The sequence below is a fragment of the Harpia harpyja genome, chromosome 5, assembly GCF_026419915.1.
Source record: "Harpia harpyja isolate bHarHar1 chromosome 5, bHarHar1 primary haplotype, whole genome shotgun sequence".
NCBI lineage: Eukaryota > Metazoa > Chordata > Aves > Accipitriformes > Accipitridae > Harpia > Harpia harpyja.
The window spans coordinates 18,761,737-18,782,241 of record NC_068944.1 but is presented as its reverse complement, the minus strand read 5'-3'; the positions used below and the strand labels follow the sequence as shown (position 1 = coordinate 18,782,241).

At 37.8% G+C, this 20,505-nt stretch overlaps 1 protein-coding gene across 1 annotated transcript in view; it reads left to right on the top strand.

The window, feature by feature from the left end:
* The window catches only part of CEP192 (centrosomal protein 192), a 75,204-nt gene that overhangs the window by 24,028 nt on the left and 30,671 nt on the right, over positions 1-20,505 (top strand). The window contains 12 exon segments of the mRNA XM_052787531.1: positions 352-523; positions 4,519-5,416; positions 7,196-7,344; positions 9,181-9,411; positions 10,874-10,999; positions 12,016-12,159; positions 12,361-12,424; positions 13,101-13,240; positions 13,370-13,462; positions 14,526-14,641; positions 17,797-17,973; positions 19,833-19,923. Of these exon segments, the coding sequence (XP_052643491.1) occupies positions 352-523; positions 4,519-5,416; positions 7,196-7,344; positions 9,181-9,411; positions 10,874-10,999; positions 12,016-12,159; positions 12,361-12,424; positions 13,101-13,240; positions 13,370-13,462; positions 14,526-14,641; positions 17,797-17,973; positions 19,833-19,923 (2,401 nt within the window).

Genomic DNA, 20,505 nt, shown 5'->3' with positions numbered 1-20,505 from the left:
ATTTCATCTGACATTCTTCCATCTAGTTAGATACAAGTATATTGATTCTTTTTTTTTTTTTTTTTTAATAAGTTGTGTTGTCTCTGTGACCTTAACATCTGAGTGTGGTTGTGGAACTCTGATGCTTTGCCTTGCGGATTTATATCCAATGAAAATGAGTTTTATGTACATCAAAGCCAGAACTTGTCAGGGTTAATTGAGAGCTGGTTTCTCGTTTCTACTGACTGTACTAAACAGAATGGTTAAGACAGATGACTTTTAGAATAGTATAGTAATGTGTAGCATTGATTTTCTTGGGGGCAGCATTAGAAATATATTCTAATATTGACATACTTTGAATCTGTTTTTCAGGTCTGAAACTGACTTTACTTGCACATCATGTTATCAGGAATCTTCTTGCAAAGAGAATGTACTACCTCAGTCAGTTTACTCAAGTCCTAGCATGAGCAGATTAACATATGTCTCTGCATCTGACAGTACCCTTAAGAATACAGATGTAATACATAATCCAGAGACATACTGGGTAAGATAATCTTGAACTGTAAATATGTATTAATTCCCTTTCTTCAAAACAAGCAAACAAACCAGCACCTCCCCCTTACCTCCAAACCCTTAAATGGTCAAAATAATTCAAAATCAGAAAAGCTGTAAGGGTTTCAGAACATGCTGTGCATAGGGAAAAGGTATTCTGCTTCTCCCCCACTCCTGAGTTTCAGAAATTTAAATTCTGAAATAGATTGTGTTAAATGCACAAACTGCAATGCATATAAACATAGTAAAACATTCAAACAATTAACTTTTTTCAGAAGTTAGAGTTGGTGTATTTTTCCCCTTTCATTTTTTCCTCAATTTCTTGTTAAGTCATTCTGTTCTTGGAATGCAGTGCAGTATTCCAGTAGTAGTTTGCGGGATCTATGTCTGTGTTCATCACTCCTGAGGCCCCCTTTCTGCTCAGCTTCAGCTGTCAGAAGAATATTTTTCGTGTTTTTTTCTGCAGAAATGTTTATAAATATGTGGTTTAGCTTTAACTTCTTTTTTCAGGACTGAAGCTATCATTTTCTACCTCTGGCAGTCATTCTGACTGTTCTTACTGCTTTAGCAAAGAATGTATTCTGAGAGTGAAGCTTTTGTTCAGACTTACAATCTTATGCTGGTTAAGATAATTGGCATTCTTTATCTAAATCCATGGGTTCCTTGGAATCTGGAATCTTTCTGTTATGCCTCCCTCCTTGTGTGTGGAAGTGTGGATGGAACTTTAAAAAACAACAGCTGAAAAACGTCTCTGCATCCATATCTGTGTGAATCTCAGTGGTTACATTTATTTTGTAATATCTTTATCAGTTGTGGATTCCTCTAACACAGGAAATAGAAATGCTACTTACTATGCATTTTTTTCTTTTTTTTCATTTGCAGAGGAGTGAGGCTTTTCAGGTATGGTGACTAGTGAAAGCTTAGTAAAGTCTTCTCTTCCTCCTATAGGAACACCAGCAGCAATGTTGCTTCATGCTGAAAGTATCAGGAAGAAGGAAGCATGTGTTATGGCCTGTAGCCCATTTTGTTCTAGGTCTAGTTGCTCAAGTTACCCAGGGAATATCTGTTCTTTCCCATCTTGATGTTTCCAGTGGGAATTGCAGTCCTGTAGGAAGGAACCCAAGGGCAAATTCAAATGGCTATTTGCTTGCAGTCCATGGTGCCATAGCATCAGCTCTTGGGTCCATTTCACGTTTGAAATGCGTATAGTTCTAGATTCCTGTCATCTCATGCAAATGGGTGGCTCTTGATGCTTTGATGTAAATTGGCTGCATACTAGTTTGCCCCTCTCTCTTGAAGAGATGTTATTGTTTGAGTAGTCTTTGTTCCCCAGGATAGTTCAGCAAGGAGATCCTCAAGTACTTTGCCAAAGTTTTACATTTGTATTATGAGTACGTTTCTAAGTCCCATGTGTAATACTGCAGTGTTAATTTATTCCTTTGGGTTAGTAATCTTTTATGCTGAGACACACCAAGAGCTTTGTCTCATTTGTACTTGTTAAAAGCCACTTTCATGTCCCTTGCCTGAAGCTTCTTACAGACAACAAGAATATTTGTATTGATGTTATCTTCAGATCTGAATACTTACTATAGCACAATCTGTTTAACCAGTGGTGCCCTCTCCCTTTAACACTAGGGTCAAGTTGTCAAAGGTGTCTTTTTTTTTTTTTTTTTTTTATTTCTTGTTTGGTTGATTCGGCCTGGTGAGCCATCTTACCTCAGGCAGCTGCCCTGAATGCCCTTTTTAAAGGATTGTAACTTGCAGCTTGCTTTTCTGCAGCAATCTGAACAGCTACTTTATTGTTCTTTCCCCTTCTTTCACATTCCTTTCCCTGCCTCCCAACTCCTATTTACTTAAGCTGAACAATTGCTTTATACTGTAGATACTGTTCATCCTTTTGTGTAGCTCTCTTGTTGCTGTGTCAGAGTTCTCTAGGTACACCTGTCCTGAGCTGATGTCTGATTGCTTTGATACCACGCTGTCTAGTTTTGGTGTTGAAACTTTTAAAAATTATTTTGAAACTCCATTTTTGAAAATGGAATCTGTGATCTGGATGTACTTCACAAGAAAAAAACCTAACCTTTGTGGCATATCTGAAGAACACTTTCATTTTTCAGGTTGGTAGGGGAGATACCTGGAGTTCCATCCACTGTATTGTGAAGACTGCCAAGTGTGATGTGATGCCAGTTGTGGGAGGGTGGTTCTCCCATGGTCAAACCTCCTTCACTGATTAGTGCCAATGCTATTGTTAGTAGCTATGAACAGTGCGTGAAAGGGTGTAATCACTTCTGCTCTTGACAGTTAACCCAACAGCAGATTCTTTGAAACACATTGTATGTATGCATATTTATGAGCCGTACTAGTTTTTGTCTTGGTTTGACTTCTAAGTACAGGAACCCCAAGACTCTGGGACTAAGAGGAATTGAGAATGGGGGTGAGGTGTGCTCGTTCCACCTACACCATGCATACCTGCCGAAATGGAAGGTCTCTGGGCTTGAGTGATTTCTTTGTGTGAGTGCACAAAGAAAGTGTTTGTGTCAGTGCATTTTCATGCATCTCAAATCATTTTTGATTAGTGATTTTGTTTGGGGCCATTCAGTTTTTAATTTTTTTTTCTTAAAAAGCTGGCAAATATGTCTTTATTGGGTTTTTTGTGGGTTTTGGGGGGGGGTAGTTTTTTTTGTTCTTAAAAAAAAAATCTATCTGCTATGATGTGACTGTAACTTACTGCATCTAGGTCCTTAGCTTTTCCTAAGAACCCTAAGTACAGATTTGATACCTAATCACATCAGCTTTTTGTTAGTGGACTCTTAATTGGGGATTCTCATTTCTTGTCAGAAGAAACTTGGAGCTTAGTAAGCACCTTTGCATTCAAGAAAGTCAAAGAATATGGAGAGAAGTAATCTGTACCGCACTTGGATGCTGCTATTTAGGATCGATTCATGCATTTTTAAACGTGAAAATCTTCCTGGTATTGGATCCAAACTCAATAAATAAGACAACTCACTGCAGGTCTCTGTTTTTTAGAATAATAAAGTCTGTGAACCTGTCAGTGAGTTGAGGAATCTGCTCAATTGTTTTGGTTTGGTTTGGGTTTTTGGTTTTTTTTTTTTGTAGTACAGTTACTTTCCCACAGAATGGCTTTATAAAATCATAGCAAGTCAAACATTTTTGGCCTTGTGGAAACTCTTTTAGTTGGTGGTAACTTCAGAGAGCAGAGCATTCTTCTGGTGTTAATGCCTGGTGTGGTGGGTTGACCAAGCAGGTGACTGAGCTCCCCTGCCAATTGCTTGCTCACTCCCCTGCAGGGGGATGGATGAGAGAATTGGAAGGGCAAAAGGGTGGGGTGGGGGACTTGTGGGTTGATACAAAGGTGGTTTAATCAGTGAAGAGGAGTGGAAAAGTGATGCAAAAGCAATCACTTGCTACCAGCAGACCCACGCCCAGCCAGTCTCCAAGCAACCGCTACTTTGGAAAAATTTCCCCACAGTTTTATTGCTGAGCATGATATTACATGGTACAGATTCTGTCTTTGGTCAGTTGGGGTCAGCTGTCCTGACTGTGTCCCCTCCTTACATCTTGCCCACCCCCAGCCTGCTCTCTGGAGTGGCAGCATGACACATGGAGAAGGCCTTGACACTGTGCAAGCACTGCTCAGCAATAGCTAAAACACTGGTGTGTTATCAACATGGTTTTGGTCACAGATCTAAAAACAGCACAATAAGGGTTGCTATGAAGAAAATTTACTCCATCCCAACCAGACCCAGTACACCTAGCTAGAATGTGACTTTAGGTAGCAAACAGGTTCAAGTTGCAGGTTTTCTTTTTCAAGGTGAAGAGCCACAGATGTTAAAAAAGCAAAACTTCAGATAAGACTTTACAAACTTGATTGTATTGGATGGCAATATCAGTATTAAGGTCTGTCTTGTTTTATGTACCCTATTTGCTTTTCTAAAATTTGTAATACTCTGTATATTTATTTACTAGGGTGAAAACGCTGGTGAACTGAGCACAACAATAATTCGAGCCAGCCCAACTCCTTCGCAGGAACATACAAACGAAAATTTAGAAGACCGCTCGTGTCAAAGAAATAGGAAAGCAGCAGTGCTTAGTGTTGACCAGAAAGCAGAAGAAAATGAACTTGCAGGTCTTCAAAGAAAACTTGATGATGTACTGGGTCAAGAACTGTCCAAAGAAGGTTCTCCGAAGAATGAAAAGCAGCTTGTATCTATTCCTTCAAATGAAGCAGCAAATCATAAAGAGCTTGACCATGTTAAATCAGCTTTACCAAGTAAATTTGGCATCTTTCAGCCACTTTCTGTTAATGTAGATGCACAAGAAGCATGGCAGGGTCAAACAAGCAAAGCACAGAGACAAGGATTATCATCCTTGAATATATTACCTGTATATCCTGGATTAAGCACTTATATGCCATTCAATCAAAACTCATCTGGTGAACAGTATGTTCCTATTTCAAGCTTTAAACCCCATGTCACTACCTCTGAGAGTCAAGCAATTTCTTCTGTTCCCACGTTGCTTACAGGATGTTCTCTTGCAACAACTCCATTTGTACAACAGCATCTGGGAAGTATAACATCTGCTGGAAATACAGTTTTGTCTCAGTTTCATGGCTGCAGCTCTGCAGGTTTTGGTCTTCCAGCAGGGCTTTCTTGTTCCAGTACCCCAGCAGGACATGTTGAGAATCCACTTATGGTAGGAATTCCTTTAGGTCCAAATACTGGTCCTGGCTCTTTGGGTGCAGCTTCACTTTGTCATCCACACTCTACTTCCTGGAACAAGAATATCGTAAACATAAAACCATGTACTGGACAACCTTTTGGAACAGGCAGAAACGAGTGGGAGTTGCCAAAGTCACCTGGTATTGGTAAGTGTGTTTTTTAGAGTGCTCTTAAAATACAGCTGTGGACAAGAATGGCGATAATGATGATGCTAATATTATAGTAAATAAAATTAAGATCACTAGTAAGTGTAACCACAAATATTCTTTGTGAGCTTTGTTATTTTAAAAAAAGGTATTACTAATTTTCCTTATTTAATGATGCTCTCTGAATTCAGTGTCTATTCTTCTAGTCCCCCTAATGGTCTTAAAAGAAATTTTTCATAATCTAGAAGAATTTCAGCATTCAGTGGTTTTGTGTTTCTTTAAAGGATCTAGAACTGTTATGGGAGGAAGAAAAGTCTTAGCTGCAGTTCATGCTGGGCAAGACAAGTCATGCTCTGGAAATTCAGTTTGTGTTTTATCTGGAAAGTAGATGACATTTCTGTCTCCAGCCTAACTTGGTATTAGCAGTCAGTTAAGCCAAAAAATCTGAGGAGGAGAGTGGAGGGCTTAAGCTGTTTTCTGGTTATGAAGGGGAAAGACAATCTGCCAAGTACTTCTGCTATTTTTCTGTATCTTGAATTAGCTCTAAACCTAAGCAATGCAAATTAGTGTTTCATTTCAAAGACTTCTTTTAATCTATGATCTCCTTAGTTGTTTTCTACTATACTTTTTCCTGGCTAATTCTTTCAGATGAAATGACAAGCTAGTGGGGTTGAAAGTTTGAATTTGTGACAGTTTTTAGGTTATTTTCTGTTTGTTGATTGTTCTAAATCATTGATCTTGGTAGTGCATTTTAAAATAGTAAAATTTGAACAATTGTACTCCTTGCCTGTTTTTAATATACATAATTTCTAGGTTTTTGTACATGTTTTTGAACTCTGCATATCTATATAGTCTAAACTTGATTTTTTGGCAAACTTGAGTTTTTGAACTTAATTCCCAGTGGTGCTAGTCTTACTTTATATTTTTACCTTCATAGTTGTGCTAAATTTTCTTTCTTGGAGAGGAATAAGAGTGTGTGGCTTTAAAATAAAGCTTGTTGCTCAAGTAACTAAAAAAACTTCAGGTGATTATGTGTGTCTAACTGCGAAGTCAAATTTTTAATTTGATGTGAGTACCCATTAGTGCATTTCTGGATGTAATGAAGGTTGATCCTCCGTGTGCCAGAGAACTCTTACCTCCATTTGAGTTTTGAGTTGTCATTATAATGTTATAATTCCCCTGAAACGGTTATTTTGAATATTTTAGAAGTAAGGACTTCCTGGAAGTAAAATATCTGAAGCAGGATTTCTTTTTGATTTGGTGATAACTTTTGATGACTGCACTTCTACAGCAAAAATCTACTCCAGTAGTATTCAGTATTTTCTGTAGGAAAAAATGCCTAAACACCTTTTTAGGTAACAGTTATACTCTGGCAAAAAAAAGATTTTTCTTTTGATCAGTGTAAATGTGAATATCAGTATTACATCTTTAGAACATTTTCTGAGTTGGGCTAGTACTGATTAAGTTGTGAACACTGAGTATTTTATATAAGGAGTGTGTGTGTATCTATATAAACACTTTGTGGGTTAGTGTCTGCAAGGGATGTGCTATTTTTGTGATGTTAGAACTCCAAGTAAGATGCAAATTAGAAAAAATTGATTGAAATTCTGAGTATCAGGCTTGTGGGAAAACATTCTTATGAAAACTTGTAGGAGTCAAACATTCCTTGCCATAACGAAGCATTCATCAAATGAGTTTATAGACTTGATGTGGTGGCAGCCTGAGTGCTGATTTGCTTCTGGGTACTTGGAACTAACAGGAGCATATTTTCTTCCAAAGGTCATGTAAAAGTACCAGAAGAATTGAAATTCCCTAATGCCTGTTGCGTGGGAATTGCATCACAGACGGTTCTTAGCATTTTTAATCCAACTGAACGGTGGTTGCAGGTCAGCATTGGAATACTTAGTGTTTCAGTTAATGGGGAAAAGGTAAGAGATTTTTTTTAATAAATCTATAGGAATAATGCTGTAATTTTACCAGATGTCATATGTAAAACTAGAGGCCTCTGTACAGACTCGTACTTTTTTCCATTTTATAGTTAATATGCACAAAAGTGCTACCTTCTTTCAGCCAGGCCACCGTAGGCACAGAGAGGTAAATGCCACATGATGGGATTGACTCATAGAATTGATTTGCATGCATAAGTGTGGTAGGTTTGAATTTACTGCTTATTCGTTCCCACCTTTGTATGCAAGAAAAGTCAGCCCTAGAAAAGAAAGCATCCATGCTGAGGACTGTTACTGCTGAAACATTGTGTGCAGTTTGCTCTCGTTTTTCTTGGAATCAGGAGATCTTGTGTGATAGAATGAGAAATACTTGGAGCAGGCTTCAAGCTAGACGGGTTATTCTGTGGGTTATATGTAACTTGTAGGCCATAGACTGGGCATCTTGCACTTTAATTTTGTTAAATTCTATCTACTGTTGTCATCATAGTAATAGTTCCAGAGGTAAAAGATCTCGGGAACATGAGAATGAGTTAAAGGTCCATCAATATAATGTAATTTCCTTTACTGATAAGTACTCTTAGTAGAGAAGAATATAACAACAGAACAAGCGTACTATCTCTGAGCTTCTGGCAGTTTGATGCTTGGGAACTTTTGACCTAGCTATTATTTCTGTTCTTACTAGGTTTTGGACTGCTCTTTATCTAGTTGATCTTTTGAAATTGTGTAGTGCTGTCCACAGTTCAGTTGTGGATTCTATGCACTACTACTTTTTTCTTTTTTTTTTTTTTTTTTTTTATTCTGGTTCTTGCTGGTTTTGTTTGATGATCCTTATTAGTGAGAAATAATGGACCATAATTCACTTTATATATTGCTGCTTGTAAGTCTTATAAATCCTTATCATATCACTCCTTAGGTACATTTTTCCAGCAGATGTAGCATGTGTCTTTCCAGGAGCATGACTTCTGTTTTTGATCTTGTTTTGTCTGAATATTTCCTCTTTAAAAACCACCAAACCACAATACTGTGCTTGTGTATATATACATGTGTATATGAGAGTTATGATTTCTTACTTATTTTTCTAGTCACTAAGTATCACGGGGCTCTTTTGCAGCTCTTCAAACCTGAGATTCTGTTATACCAGGAGGTGATTTTTTTCATTAAATTACTTTATAGTTGACAGTCCTATTTACAGTTGTTTCTGTGAATAACTATATACATTTAATTTGTTTGCTGCACAATATGATTAAAACCCATTTTTTTTGGTCAAGTTAACTCTGAGATACACTGAGTGTGACTTGTAGTCTGTGTCTCCTGCTTGAAGATTATCTATGAATATGTTCATAACAAACTTTAAGGCATCTGCACTAGGATTTATTTGTCACCTCCATCCACTGACCTTTCCACTACTCTTCCACCATACCTCTTCCTCCCATCTTTGATGGCAGAAAGCACCAAGTAGAATTGGCTTTGTTAATTTATTTTGCTGTTGTTCTTTCTCAAAAATCAGGGGCTTACTTATGAATTTGTTTTCAACTATAAGAAATACTATAATCCTGGTGTTAATCTTTAACTAGATGCTGGAAAGAAACCCCAGCAACTTTCAGGCTGACTTACCTAACTCTTTCAATTAAAAGAAAATGCCTACATTTGAGTGGGATGGAAGTGGAACATTAATATGAAGATGCAGTAATTAATATTGAACAAAAACATACACAAAATGTCTGTGCTGAGCTGTGATGCCAGATAAATGTGGTATTTTGAAAGAAGGTGTCCTCTGGCAAGAGGTCTGTTGAAAATGACAGAGATCTTGTTTTTCAGGTGGATCCTGTGAAATATCAATGTCTGGTTTTCAAGAACAAAACCATTGTAGGATCCTACTCTACCAATGATCTGAAAATACTTTTCTTACCTTGTCATTCGGGGATCTTTCAGTGTATTCTCAATGTTTCATCCTGGCCAGTTTCTGCGGATGCGGAGACAATTGTTCAGGCAGAAGCTTTGGCAAGTAGGGTAGTTCTGACAGCAGTTGCCGAAAATCCTTATTTAGAAGTAAGTAGCTGCTTATTGTGTTTTGGTTTTTTTTTTTTTAATTGTTGGAATCTTATGAATAGTTTAATGATACCAGAAAGGAATAGGAATGCAAGGTTGTTCCTCAAAGGAACCTGGAATTTCTTATGTTTGGAGTGGGGAGGGAATATAGGAGTATGTTTGAGAAGCTTATAAGTATCTAGGAAGTTTTAGTTGTGGAAAAGCACCTAGCTGGAAATGAAGGATTCTGTCTGAAAAGAATAAATTAAATGGTATTACTCTTTCATTATTCAAAGAATGGATGAGATCTTAAATATCTGATGCTTTCAAAGTATCTGCTATGTTGGATACCATTGGGCATTAAAATGTAACAAAAAGCATTTATTTCCAGTGGTAAGAATTTCTTTATTTTTTACATCAAGTAGGCTTTGTCTTGGTTTCTTATTACTTTCAGCTTATTTATGGGTGTAGAGAATATTTTCTTATTTTGGGCTAATTAAAAGTAAGTGGATGTTTAAAATGCTTTGTCTTGTGTCTTATGAAGAACAACCAGGTGGGAGACAGTGTGACATTAAAAATTAAATCTGGCTTTATGTAGCTCTATATTTAAGGGTATGGACAGGCAGAAATGGGCTTGATAGTACTTTTGGAGGTGACTGAACAAATTACATGGTAGTCTGTGACGTTGCTGAAAAAAGTAAAATTTTCAGTCATTAACCACAGCTAACAATTTTTTTTCCATCTTAAGGTAGTCTGTTAACCTGCTTTGGGCTAAGTATATGTTTTAAAGTAATGGTATTCTAGTTGAATACACATGAGTGGGTATAACTTTTTAATGCTTCTTCCATAAATTTTAATTTAATTTTTAATGCATATTTTTATATGTAGTTTGGCAAAATCCTTCATTCTCCATGTTCTTCATGGTATAGTTCATTCAAACTTCTTCATATTTAAATTGAAATTAAACCCTATGCTGTATTTCTGCCTGGCTCGTTATATTCCTGAGATTGGAAAAAGTACCGAATAAAAGCTGTATTTTGCTGCAGATCATGACACTTAAGTGTCTTTATGCTAACAAAAAATTAACTACTACTTAGTTATCTTCTTAACTTGTTAAAATGACATTTTAACTATCTAAAATTGACAATTCTTACTTGCTAGCAATAATCATAGTTTAAATTTATTTTAAATTAGCCAAAATAATTTGGTTGTGTACTGGGTTTTGGTGGATGAATATTGCGCTAGGATTGACTTAATTGAGGCAAAATATGTGGGAGGTAGCCAGTTGGATGTAACCCCTTTTGATACCAAAGGAAACATGTTTCTTGGACTCCTCCTGCCCCTGGTAGGAGGTGTGTATTATATGTGGGTATAGCATTAAGAGGATGGAGTAGGTGAATAACATCCTTACTTGCCTGGTGCTTTTGTATGGTAGTGTGTTTTGGAGGTTTTCCTTATAAGTTCTGCTTTGCCTTAAAACTAGCTGGAAACAGGAAAAAGAGATTATCTGGATTTTGGTGACTTGACTTCTGGCAGTTGGAAGGCTCTTCCTCTAAAACTTATCAACAAAACCCATGCTTTTGTGCCACTTAGACTTATTATTAATGCCGTAAGTACACTAAACTTCCTGTATGTGAAAGTTAACTTCTTGTGTTACTGAATTTTAATATCAAAACACTTTACGTTATATGTCATTAAGAAACATACCCTGGACACTAGATGTAAGATTCCCAAGAAAACTTTGGTTAGTGAGGAAGTAATTTTTTTTTTTTTTTTTTTTTTGCAAGGTGGTAATCTGATTCGGCTACAATGGTACCAACAGAAATGCTTCTGGGATAGGTGTGAGGCTTTGTTTAGTGGTTTGTTTTTGGTTTTTTTCTTTTCTTTTCTTTTCTTTTCCTTTCTGTTTTTTTGTTTGGTTGGTTGGTTGGTTTTTTTCCCTTTTCTTACAACCCAGCTATGGACTGCTGCCTCTGTGTTGCTTGATTTGAGAGTACAGGGCAGCAGACAGCAGAAGGGTTGTGTTGCCTAATCCTTCCCTCTGAGAACATGGAGACGTATTCCACTGTTCCAGTGGAACAGCTGACTGTTCAAACAAGCAGCCAAACTTGCTTCATAGCAAGTTTAACATATTCTCTCTTCCTCCGCAGGAGCAAGAGCAGGACTCTTCACTCTATTTGCTTTGTCTCCCACTAGACAATAATAGCTTGCATTACAGGTTATGGTATGCTCCTCTCTGCATATCTGTGGCAATGCAGATTTCATTTTTTTTGGCTAGGCTGGCTGCTGTTCTCTGCTGTGGGAAGAACTGGTCTTGTTTCCTTATGTGGGGGGACAAGAAAGGACTGGCCTTGTGTTAAGATGGATCAGGTCATCTTGGTGACTAGCGAGGCTTGGTCTTGAAGGGTTAAACTAACCAGTTCGAGCTTGTGTCCTTTTACTGCAGAATGGTTTTTGACTGTTTTTAGAGGGTTTGCTGGACTATCACCTACCAACTGAAACTACAGGCTAATCTTTGTTTTTTCCAAACTACTTAGATTGTTCAAAACTTGCCTTGCATTTCTCAGCTTTGTCAGCATTATTGTTAGCGACAATAAGAGTTTTAATACTTTATTTCTTTGACAGAATGCAGTAGCTTGGCGTTGCTTCACATTTTCCAAGGAACCAGTTAATCCTTCTAATGAACAATCACTCCAAATGGATGCAGTTTCTCAGATAGCAGCTCCATCAGTTGTAAATCATGTGATACATGCAAGCTACGATGGGCAAGTAAGTAGTTTGTAGTTGGCTGATTCTTCCTGTTACTTGCTGTCTGAAATAACAGTTCTGAATATCTGAGTTCACTGTAATGATTTCTGGGGAGTTTGCCTATTTGAGCAGTATAGTTTTGTTGCTAGTTTTGTTTTGTTTTTGTTTTCTCTTCAGTAATTCTCTCCCTCCCATAAGATGGTCAACCAATTTCTTTTTCAGGATCCTGAAGCTTTAACAGTTTGGGTTCTGTTCCACGCACCTAAGAAACAAATTTCTTGTTCAGGTATAGCAATTTGATTTTCACTTCAGCTGAAAAAAATTTTACTTTAAATGTATGCATGTGTTAGAATTGCAGGAACAGGCTGCAAACTTAAAATGAAACATTCTGTCTTTGGTTTGTGTGTCCTAATATTTTGGGCATCACATTCAGTTTTGATAACAGGAGGCAGAATACTTCTATGTCAATCTTTTGGATGTAACAGGGGTATTTGTACTTCAGTATCAAACTGTACAAAGTGGTTATCTGCTGCAAGATGTGTGGAATTTGCTTTACACCTTTTGCTGATGAAATTAAATCATCGCTTAAGAAAACATTGCATTAGTTGCAAAATAGATAAGAAATTTGAAGAAACCTCTGAGGTTTTTCTGGCTTCCTAAATAGTAAATAGTACACATACCAACTAGGTTGGCCAGTGTGTTAAGTTGGGGTTTTTTTGTTTGCTTTAGGGACAATTTCAGCCACATTTGACAGAAAGGTAAAACTCTTAAATAACATCCTGTGAGACTTTATTTAAAAGAAAAACAAGTGTTGCCGGGGTAATCGGAGAGCTTCTGTTAATATCACCACAATATTAATATGTTAAGATTGGATAGTAGCTGAAGTGAGACATGCATCAATAGGAATGGCCTTTGCTGCTAGCAGACTTGCTTGCTTTTGTTATTCATGGAATTGTTCCTAGATTCCTTGGGTCCAGCGGATGAATTCTTGGCAAGAGTTGATGTGGAAGTGGATAGTCCAGGACCTAGCAGTGTGATTAAAAGTATTCCTCTCCGAGCAAGAGCTGGAATAGCGAGGATACATGCTCCAAAAGGCTTACAGGTTTGCACGTATTTATAAAGTGTGCTTCAATAATAGTTTGTCTCTGCTAGCCTACTTCTTTTGTAATGTTTGTTTTTATTATATATGTATATATACGTACATACACACACATTTCTTTACTTTTTCCAGAGAATACATCTGTCTGCTAGTGTGGGTTCAACAGCCAAACAGCAGCTACCATTGAAAAATGCTGGAAACATTGGTGTATATTTGAAAGTTAAGGTAGGTTGGCTTCTCCCTCTTGAAATCATGAGTTTTGTGCCATTAATGTTGTATTGAAACTAGAGCTGAGCCTTGGGATCCTAGTTCACCTGTGTGGTTTGGCAAAAGGTTTACAAGTTTACATGGAGAGAATGAATGATAGCGAAGATATTAGCTCACATTATTGGAAATAGCATATGGGAGTTTTGTTGCCCAGCTTTAGTTATATTTGTTTTAACAAACGTACTTTTATAATTTTTAACAAATAGATTTTAACAAGCATATAACAAATATGTAAAAGTAGTGAATCCTGTACTGCACAGCAGATGTTAATGTAGCTGGTGGAGTAAAGCTCATTTAGAGCAGAGAGGAATATTAGTATTGGGAAACTTCTTTATTTTCTATTCTAACAAAGCTGCATTAGTTTTCAGTGGACATCTTGCCAACCCAAGTATGAAGCGAATTCTTTTCAGATATGTGATCACTTTACTTGACTTTAATTTTCTTGAGAATCTGTGGAAAGTATGGTCCCAGACTGAAAGGTAGACACACTTCAAAGTCAACAGAAGGAGCATTTGGTCCCCTTCTACATTTAAAAAAAAAAAATAAAAAAAAAAAAAATTGAGGGTTGTGAGCCCATCATTTCTTGGAGCAGAGGCCATGGAAATAGGCTGCATGACTAGTATCACAAATGCCACATTAACGTGATGATACTGGATACTAATTGATACCAGTAATGGGTGGTACCGCTGTTGAGACTAGTGATGTTACTTCACTAGTGGCGTACCATTGCCACGTTGTACTTACTGTTAAATTCTTTAAATCTCTTTGTGGCCCCTTCAGTGTTGTATGCGCAGTTGATGTCTTAAGATGCTTCTGTTAGAGGTATTTCTACCAGTGTCCAACTCTAGAAGAGTTTAACTCGTGCAGGGTTATGGGAAAGTTCTGAAGGTGCCAGGTGTATTTGAATTGTCTCAACTGCATGAACAACAGATGCACAACCGAATTGTATTATATGTTGTAGAAATGCTTACTCCCTTAAAATGAGTAACCAACCCTCCCTTTTCCCCTTACCCACTTTCAGACATCAGATCAGGACAGCTGCTTTGCTGTTGAACCTGAGGATCTTTTCCTTCTTCCTGGAGAAGAACGAGAAGTGACTGTCCTGTTTTTTCCAAAAAATGTAACGACTACAGAAAGGTAACATAACTGATTTTATGCTGCCTGTGTTAAACAGAGCTACTTTTGACTTTAAGGTCATGAACAAATTGAAAGTTTTACCCACAAGGGAAACTTTGACTTCAGTTGTTTTCATGAGAGTCCTCATTCATTACAAAGTAGATTTTTACTAGGGTTCACCTGTTCCATAGATTACCTGCCTCTGTTGCTGTACATAGCTTAATGAATCATAGAATCATTTAGGCTGGAAAAGACCTTTAAGATCAAGTCCAACCGTCAACCCAACACCACCATGCTCACTAAACCATGTCCTGAAGAGCCACGTCTACACATTTTTTGAACACCTCCAGGGATGGTGACTCCACGACTTCCCTGGGCAATGTGTTCCCATGCCTGACAATGAGTAGCTAATATTTCCCATCACAGATCAACAGATGTCCTGAGACTTGTTTAGTGTAAATAGATGAAGTAAGTCCCTGAAGCCCTTTGTATGGTACTTGTTTCTAAAGTACAGCAAAGCTTTAAAATACTTATCTCCAGCAGCCCCTTCAGTTGCTTCCCTGTTTTTCACTCCACTGAGACAATGGAAATGTTATTTCTATTTTACATATGAAAAAACTCAAGCACAGATCAGGATCAAAAGTATTCATTAATTTTGGCTGCCATAAACAAAAGTTCAGCTGTAATCCTGTACAACACTAATGTACATGTTCGTTTTGCAGATGTAAGCATTCATGTTTTTGCACATTAGTACCTGTCGAATTTCATTCTGCGAAATAGACTTGATTGGTTCAAGTGACCATTCTGGTGTCATGTAGGAGTTTTTTGGCAATGTTAGGGGTCAGACTCGTTTCTCCAGAGCAGCTTTTCCTCTTCTGTTACGTGTTTTCCAGTCTCTGCTATGATAGAGCAAGAATGGACGAAGGAATCGGTCCAAAATATGTTCAGCTTCACTATCTAGCTTAACTAGGCCTACCCAGTGCATTAAATTCAACAATGAGAAGTTCTGTGCTAATGACTGTATGATCCTAATGGATAGACACGCAAAGTGATTAATCTTTGCTTTCCTATGGCCTTGTACATAACTGCTTTGCTTTACAGGCTCAGGGTACTCAGTAGGGTTGGAAACTTTGCAGTCCACTTGCAAGTGCTGCCAAAAAGACTAATAAACTAACTAAAGCAGTAATGAGAGTTCATGTTCCCTACTGATGGGATGCAGCAACAACCCCTTGTTGCTAGACAGGCTAGGAGCAAGGGGAGAAGTTCTTTGCAATGTTACTGGATAAGTCCTAGCTGGAGCAGGGGCAAGGAGAGGGATCCCAGCTGCTTAGCTTCCCTACCCTCTAATTCCAAGCTACTGGCTCTGTTATCCCAGCATCAGGGCAGCCAGGTGATAATGTGCTCACCTGGATGATGGCTGAAATCTTTTCGCATATCTCGCAGCTCACTCAGGGACAGGGATTGGGTGATTACTTCTGGCTCTGCCTCTTTTTCAAGGCCCAGGACAGTGTTCTAGGCAGTAGCGTGGGGCACAGGGTATGTCAGCAGGCATCACAGGAATTCAATGACACGTAGAATGGATGTTCTTGAGTTTCATTCCTGGCTCTAAGTTAGTCTGTGCTATAGCAAATGCTTCAGCCTATTCTTTAAAAGCTTAATTTCCTTCCTGCTCTATGCCTTTTTTTCTGGTTTGTTTTTTTTTTTCAGTTTTGGTTTTCTGATTGGTTTTTCTTCTGTTCCTGTATCGTTGGTTAGATATGTCGAATCTCCACTTCCTTCCTGGTATAATTTAGCCTTCTGTTTTATTTCTCTGTTGGCTTCTGTCCCCCTTAATTAGGCAGCACTTTCTTTTTCCTGGTTCCTCTTCTGTTGGGTGGGTTTTTTGTGTGTTTGTTTGTCTAGTTTCTTCTGTTTTCTTTGCTAGTTAGGTTCAGCTTTCCTATTCAGTATTAGCCCATTTCTTTCTACTTCATTATTTGAATCTATTCCTGGTGTTCTCATTCATCTGTTTCTCTGTTCTGCCTGAAGAAGGCAGTAGTCATCTGCACTGTGCTTGTGTCCTATAGGGTAGAGACTGTACCATGAAAGGCCAGCTGTAGGTGGCTGGTTCCCTGTCTGTAGGCTCAGTGTTCTTTCTCACAGCAATCATAGAATCATAGAATCATTTCAGTTGGAAAAGACCTTCAAGATCATCAAGTCCAACCATTAACCATGCCCCCTAAACCATGCCCTGGAGTACCCTGTCCACTCGCTTTTTGAATACCTCCAGGGATGGTGACTCAACCACTTCCCTGGGCAGCCCATTCCAATGTTTGACAACCCTCTCAGTAAAAAAATTTTTCCTAATATCTAACCTAAATCTCCCTTGCCTCAACTTGAGGCCATTTCCTCTTGTCCTATCTCCAGACACCTGACAGAAGAGACCAACACCCACCTCACTACAACCCCCTTTCAGGTAGTTGTAGAGAGCGATAAGGTCTCCCCTCAGCCTCCTCTTTTCTAGACTGAACAACCCCAGATCCCTCAGCTGCTCCTCATAAGACTTGTCCTCAAGGCCCCTCACCAACTTGGTTGCCCTTCTCTGGACACGCTCCAGCAGCTCAATGTCTTTCCTGTAGTGAGGGGCCCAAAACTGAACACAGTACAATCCCAGGAAACAAAGTGAGAAAAAAATCTTGGGTTTGTGGCTTAGAATGCTACCATTGTTAACAGGATTCAGAGTTTAATTTTGATGCTTCTGGGTATCTCACACTTGTAAAACTTCATTGACATTTTGCAAGTATTTCAAAAGGCATCTCTTTAATCTATGTAGAGACAGCCAGACTTTGTTTCTCTCCAAAATTAGTGTGTCAAAGTAATCAGAAGTTAGCATGGGCAAAAAAATAATTTGCCTAGCTGTAGTCTCTGAAATACTTACCTGAACCATTTCCAGATGAAATACTTCAGAAGATTGCTTGAGGTACATGTGGCATGCATATTTACAGCCCAAAGGATTTAAACTTTGCTATGCCTAAAGCTGGCCTTTGTCATAAAATAAAAAAAAGTATTTGTGTTTTCCCCCTAAGATGGTAGTTTAAGAAGGCCTATCTATAATTTATTTTTTTCAGTTATGTTTTGTTTTCATCAGCTAATTTTGTTCTGTGGTGGGATTTAAATTTATTTATTTATTTTTGAAGTACTTTGAAAATCCTTGTGCTGCCATCTGGGCCTCAGTATGAAGTGGTGATAAAAGGTGAGGTAGAGTCTGAGGAAAACAGACCTGTGTCTACAGCTGCTGGCTGCTCAGACATCCCGCCCATTCTCTCCAACAAGCAGTTCATTGCCTGGGGAGGAGTAACACTTGGAACATCAATGTAAGTATAAATTGGGCAGCCATTCATATAGAATATCATGTTAAGTATTTCGTATTGCTCTTCTTTGAAGTAAAACTGCTTATTCACATTAATAATCCAGAGGTGATAAACTAAGCTGTTTTATCACTTGAGAGAAGCAGTGTATTACAATTATTTTTTTGTGCAAGAAATTTTTGGAAACAAACTGTCATCTTGTTTGAGCTTTTTGTATTCTTCAGGATTCTTTGGTTATTGTTAGAATAATACCTGATTCTGTAAGATTAGTGTGTTATGTAAGTAGAAATGTAGTGGAAAATATTTTCCAAGCAACCTGATGGAAAAATTCTGTTGGTTCTTTTGACACCTATCTCTAGATAGAAATACATCTCTATGCCTGTTTTTCTTCAATTCATCCATTAAGACTAGAAGAATCCAGTCTGGTAATGTAATTTGACCATCCGAATAGCATAGGCTGTTGAACATCCCTTAATTTATTTGAATTTGAATGTGTTCCAATATTAAAACTTGTAGTGATGGAGAATCCATTGCATCCCTAATTATGATTACTTTATCCTTCAGACTAGTTCTTGTCTGGACTTTTTTAGTTTCAAGTTTACAGCTTCAGTATGCCATGATTTAGTAAAACTGTTCATAATTGTGTAGATATACTTTGCTTCTTTTGTATGTAAAGGCTGCAAGTTTTGCAGATCTCTGGACTTCTAGTAAGTATTACTTTTAGAGACTACTCCACTGTTGTTTTGATACTGAACTTTTTGAGGAATCTAAAAATGTTTCCGGTTGTTTAAAAGTGATCCATGTTTGTAGCCAAGAACTGTTTCTGATAGCTATATTCCTATTTTTCTGTTTTGTTAAGATAGTGTATTAATAACATAGTAGTTTTGGCTGTTTGGTGTTTGGGAATTACTTTCTCTTCCCTGTACGCTGCTACCTTTTTATTTTCTGTTCCTCCTGAAAAATAGTTTTGATGCACCATTGGTTTTAGGAACCTGAAATTATTTGTAGGATCTTTGTTCCAACAGAGTACAAAACAGTGCCTGCCACTGAAAATCAGGGAGAGGCTTTGCTCTCTCTCTATCCTCCTCTTTTATTTCATCTGCATGATCCTTCCTCTTCCTTGATGTTTTTAACTAGCTTTAGAGCTTGTCACATCCTCCTGTGATTGTCATTTTAACAAGTCAAAAAACAAAGGCACTCGCTCTTCTTGCTGGGGAGGTTTCCTTCGTTGAGGAAGGATCTGAGTACCAGAAGCCTGGTCAATGCCAGGATATATCAGAGAGAAAAAAATTACTTTTTGGTCAACCTGATGCTGCCAAGTGGCCATAACTTTCTGTGGTACTATTGTGTTGAAAAGTACATGAAAAGGAAAAGTTATCCTTAATTTAGTTCTTCACAACTGTTCCAGTGAATCTGGGCCAGACTACTCGCAAGACTGTTTCTGCATAACTAAGTGGCTCTGGATAATCTAATTATAACTGTGTCTTAAGATTTGGGGTGGTTTTTTTTTTTTGGTTGTTTTTTTTTTATAAGGAATTTTTGTATTGACACAACTGCTGCTTGCTTTAAAAGTTGAAGCTGTTAAGTACAATACTTGAACTTCAAAAAAGCTGTATTTATATATATTTTGGGGTTATTTTGCTGTGTGAGGATTGATGTGTAATGGTGTATAATATTGTAAGGTCTGTAAATTTGAGAACACAGAAATAACTTTCTAGCTAACATATTCTATTGTTCCAAGAGGTGATTTTTTTTTCATGAAATGACTTTAAAATTGGCTGTCTCATTTCCATTATTTCCATGAATAAATATATGCAGTTAACTTATATTTCCTGTAAAATATAACTAAACTTCATATTTTTCAGCCAGCAGAAGTTAACTCTAAGAAATGACTCTCTGTCTGTGACCCAACATTTAAGACTGTTGATAAGAGGCCAGGATCAAGACTGCTTTCAGGTAACTGTCATGAGAATTTCTCTTTAGTGTTTATGACAATTATCAGGATATGTTTATAATAAAAATGTCTTTGCCCTGAAGTGTTATTCCTTTATAAATGTCAGTTACTAGCAGGCTTTGTGAGTATTTGCTCTGAGACTGCCAAGATAGACATGGTAGCAGAGCTTAAGCTACACTGGCAACCTTTAGGAAGAGCTGAAACCATAGCAGTGTTGTGGCAAACTGCAGCTCAGTTTACAGCTCTTCAAGCTGCTGTAGCACAACAATACAAGAGTCAATACTTGGTGGAGTGATCTGTCAGTGGCCTTTCTTGCAGGAGGGATTCCTCACTCCAAAGGACTCTGTGTACGTGAGGGAGGGAGGAAAAGAAAAACTGGAATTAGCCTTTGGGAATTACTGTAACTAGAGAGGGTTTTTTGATATCTGAAATCTTAAACTGAGAGAGAATTAATGTAGTGCTGGTCAAGTTCAGCCTTACCGTATTTGTGCATTGAAGGCAAAAAACTCTGTGGTCTAAACTGAGAGGCTTATTGTGGGAATTCTTGAACTTGGTCTTTTTTTGTTGCATAATAAGCATTGTGA